The sequence below is a fragment of the Sinocyclocheilus grahami genome, unplaced genomic scaffold, assembly GCF_001515645.1.
Source record: "Sinocyclocheilus grahami isolate Dianchi unplaced genomic scaffold, SAMN03320097.WGS_v1.1 scaffold659.1, whole genome shotgun sequence".
Lineage (NCBI taxonomy): Eukaryota > Metazoa > Chordata > Actinopteri > Cypriniformes > Cyprinidae > Sinocyclocheilus > Sinocyclocheilus grahami.
Window position 1 is genome coordinate 383,280 of NW_015505838.1, and position 17,296 is coordinate 400,575.

At 37.6% G+C, this 17,296-nt stretch overlaps 1 protein-coding gene across 1 annotated transcript in view; it reads right to left on the bottom strand.

The window, feature by feature from the left end:
* LOC107558773 (neuronal membrane glycoprotein M6-a-like) overlaps positions 1-17,085 on the bottom strand; it is a 77,345-nt gene extending 60,260 nt beyond the window's left edge. The window contains exon 1 of the mRNA XM_016242450.1: positions 17,022-17,085. Coding sequence (XP_016097936.1) covers positions 17,022-17,025 — 4 coding nt within the window. The 5' untranslated portion in view covers positions 17,026-17,085. The remainder of the gene's footprint in view (positions 1-17,021) is intronic.
* Positions 17,086-17,296: the final 211 nt, after the last annotated feature.

Here is a 17,296-nt window from a genome sequence, read left to right on the forward strand (position 1 = left end):
ATCGTTCACTACATTATAAGTGCAGAGCGAAGAGGATGAAATGTTAAACCCCATAGGGTCTTGCTGCCAGGGCCAGCATCCAATCAGAATGCCTCGAGGATTAAGGAAGTGACAGAACTGGGCCTGCACATTTATTACAGAGCTGAGAGCAGTCATCCAGTCCAAGATATGGAGAAACGGGACTAGGATTTCCTATTGACTGGTCTTTTGTGAGACAACATTCTGATAACATGGGTCATGGTTCAATTAAAATAATAATAATAATGACATAGGATTGCTGATTAAGAGCTGTGCTAAAAGGTAATTAACTGATTGATTAACTGCTCAGAAGAAAGCATTTACATCCTAGATAAAAATGCTCTTATCTCTAAATGCTTTGTGATCATTGCTTGAATGATTAGCTCACGCACAAAGGCGCCGGCGTGCGATGTAGCCTGTATCCTTTCATATCAAAGCGCGAAATAAACTACGTGAAACTACACTGAATGTCGTGGTCAGTTAAGTCATACAACCCCATAGGGTCTTGCTGCCAGGGCCAGCATCCAATCAGAATGCCTCGAGGATTAAGGAAGTGACAGAACTGGGCCTGCACATTTATTACAGAGCTGAGAGCAGTCATCCAGTCCAAGATATGGAGAAACGGGACTAGGATTACCTATTGACTGGTCTTTTGTGAGACAACATTCTGATAACATGGGTCATGGTTCAATTAAAATAATAATAATAATGACATAGGATTGCTGATTAAGAGCTGTGCTAAAAGGTAATTAACTGATTGATTAATTAACTGCTCAGAAGAAAGCATTTACATCCTAGATAAAATGCTCTTATCTCTAAATGCTTTGTGATCATTGCTTGAATGATTAGCTCACGCACAAAGGCGCCGGCGTGCGATGTAGCCTGTATCCTTTCATATCAAAGCGCGAAATAAACTACGTGAAACTACACTGAATGTCGTGGTCAGTTAAGTCATAAAGTTGCCAAAAAGGCGATTAAAGCTGCCTTAAAACCGTGCATGCATGTAAAATATTTTATACGAGTCACATTTAAGATGTCTCTGAAATGGTTTTCAAACCCGTCCCGGAGCAGCCCAGCACTGTCTCACTCATCTAACACACCCGATTGAACTCGTCAGCTCATTAATGGAGACTTTAAGACCTGAAGTGGGTTAGAAAAGGTAAAAAGAGTTGAGAGAAAATATGATGCGTGTCAGATCCGCGTCACGTTCAGCAGCGGCAGCTCTAGAAGCAAAAATCACCTAATAACTGGCTGCTGGGATGTCTATTAATCAAAGGACAAAGAAAAAAAGAGGAAAAAAATAACTTTTATAGCTTTAATGATTAATCTATATTTAATTTAGAATTTAGTGTTTGATCATTTCAATTTCTGTATATATCTGCTAAAGGGCACAGGTAAATATGACATTTATTATAATGGGTTTATGTGAAGATAGTTTTAAGTTCACTTAAATTAGAAGTTATTTTTGAAAGTCTAATAAATGTTAAAATTGATAGCTCTCACTTATACTGTAATGTTGAATGGCTATAGTCAATGGTTAAATATGGGGGGGGGCAATTTTTTAGAGAAATCAGTATTTGTATCATTGATACTGGCCTTCAGTCATAAAAAAGATGCCATTAAACAACTATTTTAAATATATTTACTGTCTTTATGTTGTTTGTACATTAATTTGAAGATTGAATGTGAAATTATTGCAATATAAAAGTATATTTAAAAACTTTAATGTTAGGTGGGATTAATCGCGATTCATTTCAGAAAAATGTGCGATTAATTAGTTTTCTTTGTAATCGATTGACAGCACTAATATATATATATATATATGTGTGTGTGTGTGTGTATATATATATATATATAATTCTACAGAGTTGGAAACGTTCCAAAAAATGTGTATGTATGCAAATTGTATAAAATCCAAGGTACACATTTCTAGTAATTGCGCATTTAATTATCATATTGTATTTTCAGAAAGTTTTGGAATATTTGTCCTCTCCCAAAATTTGTCACTACCGAAACACAGTAATAACAATTTAATTAGAAGGGTTATATTGATATTACAATTTTGCTTACATCTAGGCTACATTATAAATATGTTTTTTGCTATTTTATAAAAAACAATATTCAGAGGTAAATCAATGGCAATTACATTTTTAACAATATTTCAAGTGTAATTTATAAGATTTGTTGTATTCTGAATCCAATTTTTCTTTGTAAAAGGCAAAAAGTTGATCATACTGATTTCAAAGTTAAGGACTCGTTAGTTTTAATATACTGTACATTGAACCAAAAACTATCATAACATCTTAGTTGATAATTCAGTATACTTTATTTTTGACAAAACATCCCATGTTTCGGTAGTGACTGCACATTTTCAGTAGTGACAGTAATGCTTTTGGTAGCAACCACATCACAGTACAGAATTTTAACTACTAAAACACTACTAAAACATACTAAAATAAAAAAAAAATGCATAACTGTACTAAAATTGTGTTTATTTCCCCCAGATATGAGGTTTATGTGTTATTTGTCACTACCGAAACAATGATTACATGTTTCAGTAGTGACCGTTTCGGTAGTGACAACTTACACACAGATTGTTCAGACTTTTGAACACATTTACCTTAAAACGATGGGGCCAATCTACTCACCCTGTAGCTATGAGAGAAAGTGACACATAAACATTTCCTGATCGTAAATGTAGGGGTGTTTTGGTAGTGACATGAAAATGTGGGACACATTCCTTTACATAAAGTTTCATAATTTACAAAGAAAATAAAAAATTTTTTTACTTTACTTTTTAAAAGAATCAAAAGATATTTTTAAAAAATAACAATGGAAAAAAATATTAAAATTATTTCAATATAATTTTCATAAGTTGAAATATAGGGGTTAGGGTACAGGACGGCTACCTCCCAATTGAAATTACCTAATAAATGATGATTATATATATATTAAGCTTGCTAATATTTTAAATATTATTGTGGGTTTCAATAGAGAATAGAAGGATCTTAGTAAACATCTAAGATTTGAATACTTAAATGCTTTTTAAATGTGTTTTTTGGTTGTGGGACAGCAGTTTGGACCAATTCAGTAGAATTGCCCATATATATATGTTTGTTGTTTCTCTATGTTGGAATGTGAGTAGAAGAGGCAGCTTTCTGCCTCCACCCTGCTACTGCAGCCTGGTAATGAACAAAATTAATCAAACCTCAAAGAAATAATTCTGTATTCTGTTGCCTGTTTCACTTCAGCCAATTAAATCACTGCTTTCTGTGGAATAAAAACTAAAAAAGATCATTGCAATTTTTATTTCATAATTCTGACTATTTTCCTCGCAATTGCAAGTTTATATCTCACAATTATGACATTTCATAATTATATCAGTTCTGCCTTTTTTCCTCAGAATTGCAAGAAAGTCAGAATTGTGAGATAAAAAAAGAAACATCAAAAGTAAAATATCCAAACAATAAATTTATTTGTAATTTATAATTTCTATATTATAAAATAACAATACTTTTTTAAAGGGGTGAAACTGCAATCATGTATGACTCAAACCACACAAACTGCACAATCCAATTCATTAGTCACACTACACTGGACAAGATAGACAGCTATTACTCTCATCTGGCAACACAAATCAAATTTGACCATACCCTCAATCAATTAGCCCAGTGTGTATAATAATATTTAATGACATATTTCTGCTGTGATTTATTTTGGTTTGAGTGGAAGCGCAAGAAAGCGAGAGAGGAGAGGAGGATTGTGTTAGACACTAATCGGTTTTAATATGCCAAATATTCCCTGATGAATTATTTTGTTGATTACATTCAGAAAGACCAAGAATGTAGGCTGCAATAAATGAAGGATGATTGAAAACATTTCAATGTAATGGACTGATGTAACCTTGTCTTCATATTTAAAAAGTATATACACATTTGGTATTTCTATAGAATTTCTATACACATTCTACATATGTATAAATATGTACACACACACAATACTCATTCATACCCCCCATATTCTTTCATCTCACTCTATGAAATACCTTCACTACATCTCTAATTTTAGAGATGCAGATGCCAACTGGCTTTACACAAAGGCAGTTCATTGAATTGTATGGTGGGAGGAGCCATAAAACCGCATGCGTGTCACGATGTTGATCCTGTTTCCAACACAATGGCCTAGAGGAGAAGACTAAATGGATTTTTAATGCTACAATAAATGTGTTGATCATTCATGCTGACTGCCATCTATTAATTTTCCCCTGGATGAGCTCATAGATACACTGGAAACTACTTAAATGCTATGCTGGTGCTCTTTAGCGCACATAAAACATGTTTATGAAACTCATTGTGTATGTGATTCTCTGAATGAAACAACTGATCATCACAGATTCTGCAAATGTGACTCTAAAGATGATTAATTATCTTTGAATGCCTGAGAATTGAGGACTTGCACTTGCCTTAAGCAAGCTTTTTCCTGGGAACGAGACGCTGCGTCCTCTAGCGGACACAATGGGGAATTCTGCCAGCATGACCGGTGTCTGAAGCACACGTGAAACAATGCCAATCCTATTGGTCCATGTGGCCCGTGACGTCATACACGGATGCCCAGAAGCATGAAAGGGCACCTGCTAAATACATTACCAACTTAGTTGTCTGAAGATGTTGTCTTAGTTGTCTGAGTTGTAAACAGGTAGGCCGAAGGCATGGCGAGGGGACGCAGCGTCTCGTTCCCTCTCGGGGAACCATGGTTACATGCGTAACCCGAGATGTTCCCCTTTTAGGGAACTCCACGCTGCGTCCTCTAGCGGACACAATGGAGAACGAAATGCCAACTATGCCATGCAAAGGCGCATGCCTGTCCACCTGGTGAGAGACCAAGGAAGTGACAGACATACACCAAGCCTTTCCTCAGAAAGGGGCCAAGCCACTGATGTCTTGGGCTGCTCACATAACCTGGCAGAATGAGGGAACCCGATAAAGATAAAGTTAAGAACACAGCTATCCTCAGATAGCTATGCTATGTGAGCAATACTAGCCTGGATACAGAAGACCACTGAAGAGGCTAAACTATAAAGCCTCTGGGGGAGCTCAAAGAGATTGCTACTTAAATTAAGGAGAGTAGCTGCTGAGCTAGAACACAGCAATCCTCAGATAGCTATATCCTAAGGGTCTTATGAAGGCTCGTAGACCATTTTAGAATGAACAATACACAGCTAGCCCAGATAGCCAGGTAAGGCCTTCCTGAAAAGCTGCCCAGACCACAGAGAGTGGGCTATCTTCTTACAACCCAAGGAGGGGAGACAGCACTGTCTAGGTAAGGGCTCAAAGAGACCGCTACTTAAAACCCTAAGCAGGGGAGCAATCACTGAGCTAGCACATTGCTATCCTCAGATAGCTAGACTCTAGGAAAGGGGAACAGCTAGCACATAGCTATCCTCAGATAGCTGTATTAAGGAAGCCTGTCCTGCAATAACAATGGCTGGAATATAACCACCCTCAGATGGCTATACTAACGAGGTCCCCAATCAGTGTCAGTCCCACTGTAGGCTAGCTATGCCATTAGGCTAGCGAAGCACTGTGTTTTGACCAGGGGCTCACAAGAGGGAGATCCGGACCATCAGTAAATGATTCACTAAAGTGTGAACACATAAACATCATTAGTCCAAGCTGAGGGCTGGACACAGCTATCCTCGAATAGCAGTTCCCTCAGATAATGCTGAAGTTTGCCCAGACCACAGAGTGGGCCATCTACTTAAAACCCAGAAGGGGAGACAGCACAGTCTATAAAGGGGCTTGTGACGAGTGGGGGCGCTGTCAAGAGCCCTCGCTGCTGAGGGGGATCGCGGTGCTGAAGAGATCGAGGTGGTGGTGCTGGAACGATGGAAGACGAGGTGGGACGGAGAGCTCGCTGCCACGCTCCAGGGTCGAGGAGGGGTGGCTGCCATCCGTGAGGGAGCGTAGGAGTCGCCGCCGTTCGCCTGAGGCCGTGCGCCTGCTGCCATCTGCCATGATGGGGAGGAGCAGGGAATGGGGGACTCCTGCCGGCTGCCTGAACACAGAGGAGCCGTCGCCGTCCACTGGGCGGCGGAGGAGTGTCGTGCCGTCCACCGAGGGCTGTCCAGTGCCGCCGCCTGGCATCGCGGAAGAGCTTACCCAGCTGGTGGAGGGCCGAGCGGCAGTGTGTCTGGGAACCGGAACAAGATTTTTTTTTTCTTTTTTCCTCTCTCCCCTCTCTCGTCTCTGTCTCTCCTCATCCTTCCGTCTCCTTTTCTCTCGCCTCATCTGTCTATCCTTACCCCCAGGTACGCCGCGGCCGCTGTGATCAGCTCCCCCAGAGGGGGGAGGGGGGGGGAGTAGAGCACAGTCTCGGGAGTACCCCCCGGCCTGCGAGGGGCGATGGGGGTATGTGACAAGGGGGGCGGGGCCGAGAGCCGAGGGAACAGAGTGAGGCCGGTGGAGTAAGTGATAATGAGCGACACCTGCACCACTCACCGGTCTCGAGTCTCATGGAGGAGCTCCGGAAGGATAAAAAGGATAACCATCCACAGACAGCTACACTCTGAGCAGAGGCTGTTCACTTAAAGCCCTGAAAAGGGGGGAGCATTCTACTCAGACCAAACTTACTAAGTGGGATTCAGAGGGACCGCCCACTTAAAAATACCCAGAAGCCTGGGGAGGCAGCCCACAACTAAACCCATCCGGCCCAACACAGGAAGGAACATTCCCCATAACCACCATGTGCTGAAACACCCTGGGAGAGAAAGCTCACAAGCATCTCTCCACACAGTATTTAAATATATCCACATCTAGCGAGACTCTCCACACACAACAACATGCATATTAGAGAGGCACGGCCAAGCAGAATATAGCTCCACCTGCGATCTCACAAGATCAGGGCTGAAATTACTCTGTGCTCACACTTCATCGTCATAGCAACCCAAATGCTTTCTGCGGCATCTGACAACCTGTTAGGAGAGGGTGTGCGGATCCCACAGATCAAAGCAATAACCGCGAGCTGAGATAAACTGTGCCACGGCAATGGCAGAACCTGGCCGCGAGACACAAACGCTTTGCCCTGCATCCCTTGGGAATAGAAAACAAGCCCCTAACCAAGACACATGACACATAGATCGTGTGCATCTACAAGTGTCCTTGGGCACAGAGGCACACACTTTCTACACCGCTCACCTGCCTTGGTCTCTCACACGTACTTCAAACAGACGGCTCCTGAAGACAACAAAAATTGGTGACATATTTAGCAGGTGCCCTTTTATGCTTTCGGGCATTCGTCTATGACGTCACGGGCCAAGTGGACCAATAGGATTGGCGTTGTTTCACACATGCTTCAGACACTGGTCATGCTGGCAGCATTCCCCATTGTGTCCGCTAGAGGACGCAGCGTGGAGTTCCCTAGAAGGGGAACTATATTCGCCACATGTCATTCCCATTATGCTGTATTCCAATGATGGATATTTACTCTCCCGCCACAGACAAAACACACACACACACACACACACATACAGTACATTTTAGATAGGTGGTATTGGTCATAAGTTAACATCAAATTCAATTAACTGTATACACTGATCATATTAACAAGGTCTAAACATCCTATTGTCTTCCTTTCAATGAATTATGAAATGGGCTGTTTTTTTTTCCAGGTTATTTTTTTCAGAATTTATGAACTTCTATCCCGATCTCATGCATCCAGCTGTGATGATGTCCATAATAATAATTTCACTACTAATGGCTCAGTCAATGTCTGTCTTGATAACAATAAAGCCAAATGAGGTAGGTTATTTTGACAGAGGTTAATAAGAGTCCAGTGTGAGACTAACTACATGTGAAATGCTGTTTCCATATGGGAAAGTCAGAACACACACAGTATATACATATAATGCCTTGTAAATGGTCATTTTCTAGGCTTATGTACAAAATCTCTATGTTTTTTTGTTTTTTTTGTGAGAATAAACATGCTGCAGTCCGATTTTACAGTAAAAAAATGTCTAAGTGATACTGCCTATAACAGTTTATGATGCTCTAGGAAAGTCTACAGTTAATAAAGTTAAAGTAAATTAAGTCTTTAGTAATTATGATTGAGATTTTAACCTTAGGCAAGAGGGAACAAGTCACCTGAGTTATGAATAATGTAGTTGCTATTTTAACAAACTATAAAAATCACCTGAGAGCTTCTTCCACTAAGCGAACTGACCTGAATACTGGATGGACAGAGTACAGACAGAAGTACATATGGTTGTATAAAGTGAATGTATATTATGATCAATTTAAAATATTTGTACTGAAATGTAGCAAACCAAAATGATACAGATTTAAGAGTTTAAATTTATTAAAATTGCAGAAATTATAATCTTTTGGGGAATATCTAAATTTTTGGTCTCCTGCAGGAAACACATCTCTAGTAAAGTTATTGTTGATTTTATTACTAATTTATAGGGACACATGATGATGGTATACACCTCATTAATAGATCTGTCTATAGTTACCTGTTTCTCTGGATGCTGCTCATCTTAGATGAACAGTTTTATTTGATCTGGTTGACAGCTGTTTTTAGCTTAGTTTAATCATTATGAACAAATATATTAAACATGACAAACAGACAGCTGTGAACTGAGATAACCTGTATCATCATGCCATCTGTGAAACCACAAAGCTCCAATTTCCATTTACTGCTCTACCATATAGTGAATATATGTATTGAATATATGAATATATGTATATGTATCAGAGTCCACTATAGTGAATAGAAGTAGTACATTTCTAGTAGTACAAATGCAGCAACATGTGACATAATCAGCTGGCTTTGAACACTATAAATTAGCTTTAGCGTACCACTTGCTGATCACTTGCTCCAGTTTTAGCATGTAACCATGGCAACATACTGCACTTTCTAGAGAGAGAGAGACTGAGAAAAAGAGGAGGAAACACATACAAATAAGTGGAAGATGTGACTCCACCCCACAACCTTATTGCGCTGCAATTGCAGATAAAAATTAATTTTGAATACAATAAACTGCCCAAGTGATAACATGATTTAGCCCTAGCATCACAATCTCTTTCAACATTAGATTTATATTTAAGTTAGATGTACCGTAGCACAATTTAATTCTATAATGACTAGGTGGGCTTAAGGCGGTACCAGGCATGGATTGCATACATGGTAGGACAGTCAACCAGCAGAGATTCTGCTATATCATTTATACAAAGGTTTTTGCTATTAAGCAGTACAACTTTACTTTATTTACACTTGAGAGCACTAAAAGAACAGTACTGGAAAACGCATATATCCCAAACAAGTCAAAATGAACTTTTTACTAATCTATGTTTTTAGGCACAACATGAAGCGAAGTTCAGTTGTTTAAGGTGCCGAGCAATAATGCAACTTGCAGCATTAATACAGAATTCAATGGATAGCAAAGGCGTGCATTATTTTACAATGGCTTTGAACATGGCTCATCCAATCAGATTCTGGCTGTGTATCACCAGTAAAGTCACGATACGATACGTATGACAATACAGAGACCACGATACAATACATATCACAATACGGGACTACACTGAATTTCACCTCAGAAGAATTTAGTAAAACAGCTGTTTATTAAACACTGCATACCATAGGGCCATTGCTAACGATTGGCAGAGCAGGCAGCTGACCTCTGCATTATGAAGGGCCTCCATAAATGTACCACAGTACAATAGCCTATAGGTAATAGCATATGTTTCATGGTTACATTGGGCACTCCCCACCAGGTACAATATTCTGATTGTTTGCATCTTGTTTTTAAGCCCATAAATAATAATGTACTAGTTATAATAAATTTATATTGTAATGTACTCATTCTAATATATTTAAATCATCTTAACATTGCTGGTAGGTTATCATTGCACAAATCAACACACTTTACGTTTAAAAAAATAAAAATAAAAATTAGAAGAGTTCTAAACTAATGCGCTGTCTTCACTATACCTCACACACACGTTAGTCAGATCACACTGCGCGCGCGCGCATGTACATTCTTTTTCGCGTTTAGACCGGTTTAGACAAACATTTTAGCGCTGCCCCACAATTTTATCAATAAAATAGCTTAATTGCTGAAGAGCTACATTATCTTTCTCAACAAGGAGCTGGTAACATCATCGTTTCTAAAGCAATTAAAGCCACAGCTTCACTGTTAATAGAGAAACGTGACAAAACGGTTGTAATTCATACATACACAGCCTCTCTCTCTCTCTCTCTCATAAATGAACACTTGATAAATGACACTTTTCTGATAATAGAATATTGAAGTGGAGATCACTAAACTGCAAGCTAACCGGTGTTTTCAGAAAGCAAGCTCGTTTATCCACAGTGAAGAGAGAGCACATGCACATGGTTGCCAGGTTGACAAAAACAAGTAACACACTTAGCAGATATTTCTGTATTGTGCAAGTGGGAAGCTCTTTTTCGGGGATTACGTCTCTTTATATCAGGCAACCCGGTTGTGTTCCTCTTCGGCCAGATTAAACCTGGTTGTAGCCTATATATTATGCTCTATTCATTATTTTTTTAGAAATCTTGCACTTTCTACTCCGTTTTAAATGGTGTTCTTGTATTCAAATTAAGCGCGGTCCACTGCAGCGCACGTACCACAATATCGATACGGGGCCAGCAGTATCGATACTCCTAACGTCAAATCTCTGTGACAATACATCGTCGTATCGATGTATCGAACTAGAAATCTTGCACTTTCTACTCCGTTTTAAATGGTGTTCTTGTATTCAAATTAAGCGCGGTCCACTGCAGCGCACGTACCACAATATCGATACAGGGCCAGCAGTATCGATACTCCTAACGTCAAATCTCTGTGACAATACATCGTCGTATCGATGTATCGAACACAGCACTAAATCAGAAACAGACTATTTTACAATATTGGTTTTACTGTTTGAAGTGTCAAAATTAAGCTGTTTTTGCACATAGACATGACTTTTATGGGTTATGAATAATCACATGGTTGGTTTACATCCATGACATTGCAAATAAAAAAGAAAATCAAATAAGCTCAATTACTTTTCATTTCATTCAATGAAACTTAATTATCTTTAAATCTTTAATTAAAATGAAAGTTTTGGCCCCACTTTATATTAACTCTTTCCCCGCCATTGACGAGTTATCTCGTCTTTTAGAAGACAACGCTTTCCTGCCAAAGACAAGGTTTTACAGCTTTTCGTGTTTTCACTGTTATAGACTAGGTTGGCGCTATTACACATCTTCTGAACGAGTACAAAACCTCCCGAACAAAAACACGTGTACAGGACGGAGAAACGAGCGATCTCTTAAGTAAACAGATGCATATGAAAAATAATGCGATCATCAGCATTGGCAGCATATAATCGATGTATCGAACACAGCACTAAATCAGAAACAGACTATTTTACAATATTGGTTTTACTGTTTGAAGTGTCAAAATTAAGCTGTTTTTGCACATAGAGCAGACTTTTATGGGTTATGAATAATCACATGGTTGGTTTACATCCATGACATTGCAAATAAAAAAGAAAATCAAATAAGCTCAATTACTTTTCATTTCATTCAATGAAACTTAATTATCTTTAAATCTTTAATTAAAATGAAAGTTTTTGCCCCACTTTATATTAACTCTTTCCCCGCCATTGACGAGTTATCTCGTCTTTTAGAAGACAACGCTTTCCTGCCAAAGACAAGGTTTTACAGCTTTTCGTGTTTTCACTGTTATAGACTAGGTTGGCGCTATTACACATCTTCTGAACGAGTACAAAACCTCCCGAACAAAAACACGTGTACAGGACGGAGAAACGAGCGATCTCTTAAGTAAACAGATGCATATGAAAAATAATGCGATCATCAGCATTGGCAGCATATAAATGAAAACTGCATAATGTTACGGGGTAAAATGTTGATCCAGGAAGTGGTATATGTCTGTGCAAGCTTTGGAGGTGTTGATAGAAGTGATTTACTGGATTTATGCTTTGATAATCGTACTGAATATTACCCAGATGTAGTTTTTGATAAAAATTAGATTTTCTCACCTTTTTGCTCAAAATTATGCATTTTTATGAAACCTACCTATATTTAAGTGTTGATAAAAAAAAAGAATGCTTTAAGCTAGAATAAAATTAAGTACAATGTACTTATTGTGTTCATATTGTATTGCAAAACACTGTTGCTGCTATTGAGGTGGGATATGGGTAAGGTTAGGGACAGGTTTGGTGGTATGGGTAGGTTTAAGGGTGGGTTAAGATGTAAGGGATGGGTCAACAGTGTAATTATAAATGTAATTACAGATGTAATTACATACAGGTATTTTTAAAATATAAGTACAATGTAAAAACATGTATGTACACAATAAGTGCATTGTACCAAATTATAAATTTAAATGTAAGTACATAGTTGTTAAGGCCACTTAATATAAAGTGGGTCCAAAGTTTTTAATTGACTTTACATTATTAATTATGTGTGTGTGTGTGTGTGTGTGTGTGTTTACTGTATATAAACTACATTTGTGATGCAGTATGTACATTACCTTGTAATAAAATTACTCATACCATGATATCATACCATAAAGTTTTTGTTCATACTCCCCACTGTAGAGCAAAAATATGAGTGGGTTGACAAAAGGATGCTACCCCCTCAGTCTCTTTCTCTCACTTATCTTATATGACCAGATCAGCTAGTGATATGAAGATAATAGTAAATTATCCCATTTGTTCCTGATGTTTACTATGTTGTTATCTACAGCTGACACTGTACTGATCTGAAAGACCAGAGTGATGTTGGTTAAAGCCATGTCATGTAAAAATCACGCATGTATTGTCATAATGAAATCATAAATTATGGCCTCTCTCAGTCGAAAGGCCAAAATGGCAGCATGAAATATACTTTTAATAGCAATGGTTATGAATGGTTTCAAGAAAAAGCTGATGTAGCTGAAAAAAACTTATTTCATAGTGTACAAGTCAAAAGGATTCTTACAGAGCACAAATGTTCATTACTGTGCATCTGATTCCCAATGCATCAATATTTCTCAATTACGCTAAGATATTTTCGATATTTCAGATGTAATAATGACAATATTATGATGTTTGTTTTCAAACTTTTTTATATATTAAATTAACTAATGCGGTTAACTCATTTAACATTTTAAATTAACCATGATAAATTTTTCCACAAGTTAGGTTTTGTTCCAGAACTGTATGTTCTTCAAAAAAATAAAAAATTATTTGGGGAATTTATTTCAGTTTACTTGATGTGTTTTTTTAGCATTTCAATTTAGAAGTTAGATTATTTTAAATTTAGGCCTGTTATTATCGTTGTTGTTGTTGTTATAATAATAAATAATAATTATAATTATTATTATTAATTATTTTTCTATGGCCATTCCCACTTAATGAGAACCATTAATGAGAACCCTTGAGTGCAAAGTGATGCATTAGTTACTATTGTTACGCCCTCTACAGATCAAAAATCTGCTTGGTCTTTGGATCAGATACTGCAACAAGTGACATGAACATGCACATGTTTTGTTTATCTATCCTCCTCCTACTGCTTGTAAGATGCCACATTCATGGTTCTCAGGGGGAGTGTTTCCTTTCCAAATTCAGTCAAGCGAATCATATGCATCATGCAAGGAAGTATGAACACAGATAAGAAAAAAAGCATGCCTGCACTTATGAATACCCTCTGCTTCAACATAAGCAATAGATTGAACTATAGATTAAGAGACTGTATTAGTGTAATATCATTCCATTAAGAGACTAGAAATAAACACTCTAATGCTGTGTGATACAACTCTCTATAGTGCACACAGTGAATGTGAACAGTCACGTAATGCAAGATGGAAAGTAGTAATCTGACATTTACAATAAAGACACATAGTCTTTTTGTCTGGCAGAAAGAAAGGGCAAAGACTGTAATTCACAGTAACTTGCTGACAAGGCTTGTGAAATAGACGAGTTTGACAGCATGCTACTTATAAACCTAGTTATTGTTCTGAATTCCACCTACACACCTCAAGACAGACAAGTCTACTACAGCAAAGAAAGAAGCAAAGTGTGTGTGTGTGTGTGTGTGTGTGTGAGAGAGAGAGAAAGTCATTCAAAAATTCAAGAATTCAAAACAAAATTCTCAAAATAAAGATTCCAGAATTATTCTCCAGAATTATTCTCGTGTGAAATTTTTTGGTGGCCAAGTTTCAGTGCTTCCCTTGTTATTTTTGTTATTGATGTTTTAATCAGGATTCTTGTCCAATCGGGAAAGTAAAATTCTCTCTCACTTACCCCTTTAAAAAAATATACTTGTCCCAGACATGCATTAATCAAGCCATGTGGTTCCCCCAAGGTTTACTTTGACCCTACATGTATTACAGATTGCAAACTTTTTGTCTTCTTCACTCACAGTTAGGAAATTACACTGTTGTGTCGAATTCTGCACCCTGCCTGAGAATGCACTCCCCTAGTATTGGTAGGTTTAGGCAATCAGTTAGCGACTTCAACGAGGGGGTGCATAATCTGGCAGGGGTGCACCCACACCTACTCCTAAACCTACCAATACTAGGGGATGCATAATTTGACAGGGGTGCACCCACACCTACTCCTAAACCTACCAATACTAGGGGATGCATAATCTGACAGGGGTGAAGAATTCGGCACTACACCTGTCACCGGTCCGGAAATCGTGTCCTTCATCGCAGATCCATCAAGCCTGTTGTCAAATGTAGTCATAAAGACTACTTTTCACGTGTGATTTTTTTTGTTGTTGTCATTTTGGAGCTTGACAGACTTGGTCACTAAAACTGTTGATGTATGGACAACTCAAAATCTCATATCAAATTTTCCTTCCGCTACAATAGAAAATAAAAATAAAAAAGGGCATACAGGTCAGTATATAATCAGATTTTTTTCTTTTTCTGAATGAACAGATTACTTCAATGTAGAATATGATATACAAGAATAAAGAATATGTTGAATGAAAGTTAAATGCTAAATGCACATATGACTCAAAAACAACAGACTAAAGAATAACTGTTTATCTGAGAACCAATTCAAACACTGAGCCAAGATGTGAAGCATTTGTTTCGACATGTGCTATTGTGTTTGTTACTTAACTGACCCTGAGCGTTGCTACAGTAGCTATTGTACTGAAAGGTCAGGTCGGTTGCGTCACATTGCATGGATTCCGCAGGGGTCTGAATAGAGCCGTGGTCACAGTGGACTTGGCTACACCCAAAGCCTTTAAGATTAGAAATACCAAGAATAAGAAGCTACACAGAACAATATGATACAATAAAAGGAAACAATTCAATGGACTAAACTGTGCACAATGGCAAATAGTTGTCTTTAAAACAATCTTCATCTCATTGAAAGATTATTTATTCTGGCCGTACACTAAAATCAGTAAGCAGACTAACAAAAATACTGCGGAGCAAAAGACTTATGCGCTTCCAGCACAGATGTCTGTATATCCCATCAGCAGTTGATACTGCTCCAGGGTCTAGTTTCCACTAAAGGCTTTGCATTACTAGACTGACAGACAGTGGGAATTCACCGCAGGCCATGATATGTCTCCTAATATTTTACTGGTTTAGACACTAGTTGCATAAGTGTCTACGTCTTTTTATCTAATGTTCTCCTCAGAGGTGATGGATTTGGAAGAAATATGGCTATTAGGACACAATAAAAAGCCAAATGTATTTGCAAGTCTAAGCTAGTAAACATGCTATTAATTAACAGTTTATCAAACACATTCCCCGATTTTCTATTTGTGGTCTGGGATCATGGTGTTTTAATACTGCTCAGGGACACAGAAAATCCAGAGTTTCCTCTTAGACTACCAGTGAGCAGATTTCAAGAGGAAGGTTCTTACCACACTCGAGAAATCACTCACAGCCTCAAGATCCACTGCTGTGATTGCAAGAGCAAGCAGATTTGTTTTCTACCAGAATAAATGAAAACAGTCTCAGAAGGGGGAATGAAAACAGGGAAACGTGAGGGAGGTTCAAACCTAACTGAACTCCAATCTCTTCTGAAGACTGTTTATTATTCCTTTGGAAATGTTAAATGGCATGTCTCAGAAGAGAATAAAGAAAGGAAAATATGTAGGATACAAGCCAGTTTTTGCAGATTTGGCCAGCTTTGAGAATATATTGTCTGTTTTTGAAGTTTTCACTTTGTCATTCCATACAGGAAATGGTGGAAAAAAGGGGAATCATATCCAAAAGTCACTTACCATTCATGGAACAATGGATTTCCCAGGTCTTAAGGCCCATTCACACCAAGAAAAAAAACTACATGGTAACTATAGTGTAACTATATTACAATGATACATTCTCACATCTGCACATTCTCACAGCACATAATTTAAAGTCAGATTGATTTTGATTGGCTGTCAATGTTTTACCATTCATTACCTGAAAAGAAAAAGTTCTAAAAAAAAAGTGATTCTAAGGATATTGTTCCTCTATGTTGTTGTTGTTATTGTTATAGTTGCTCCTATAATTAGATCAATAAACAGAATGCCAGTTGAGTGAATATTTGTGCCATCTGAGAGTTAAATTATGTACATAGATCAGCGGTTTCTGTTCATTTGCTCCTATTAATTTGGGTTAATTACATATATGAATGTATGAAATAAAGTTAATAAAAAAAAATTTTTTTTTAAAAAGCTTTTAAAATCTAGTTTAAAATGTTACAAGTTCTTAAAAATGTATTCATGTTGGTTCATATGGTTTTGAAAAAAAAAGAAATAAACATTTTTAAGAAAAGTTTAAATGTAATGCCTCATAAAAAATGTGTGGTGTAACCACATGAAGTAAAAATAAATATTTTATTTTATATATCTCAATTATTTTGGGGGGAAATTATTTACAATATGATTTGTTCTGAATTATTATTTCATAAATATAATTAAGCATTTGTGGAGTCTCTTGACAAACAGTCATGATGGTCTTCAAAGCAATGACTTACCCATGTTTGAGACTAAGAGCTTGGCAATGCGGAAAAGGTCCACAGCTGAAGAGTTTGACACTGAGAGCTGGTAGCGCGACCGTTAGTTTATTAATGAGGTGAAGTCACAATCACTAACGGGCGGGGAAAACTTATCAATGGCAAGTTGTTTGATAAACCTCATGAACTTAAATTCTCAAAACGTACTCAATTTTAGAATGTAAAAGCTATTTAAAGAATTTAAAGAATTGTTATATTGTTTTTTTTCTATTTTATAACTGAGATTGCTTTGTTTA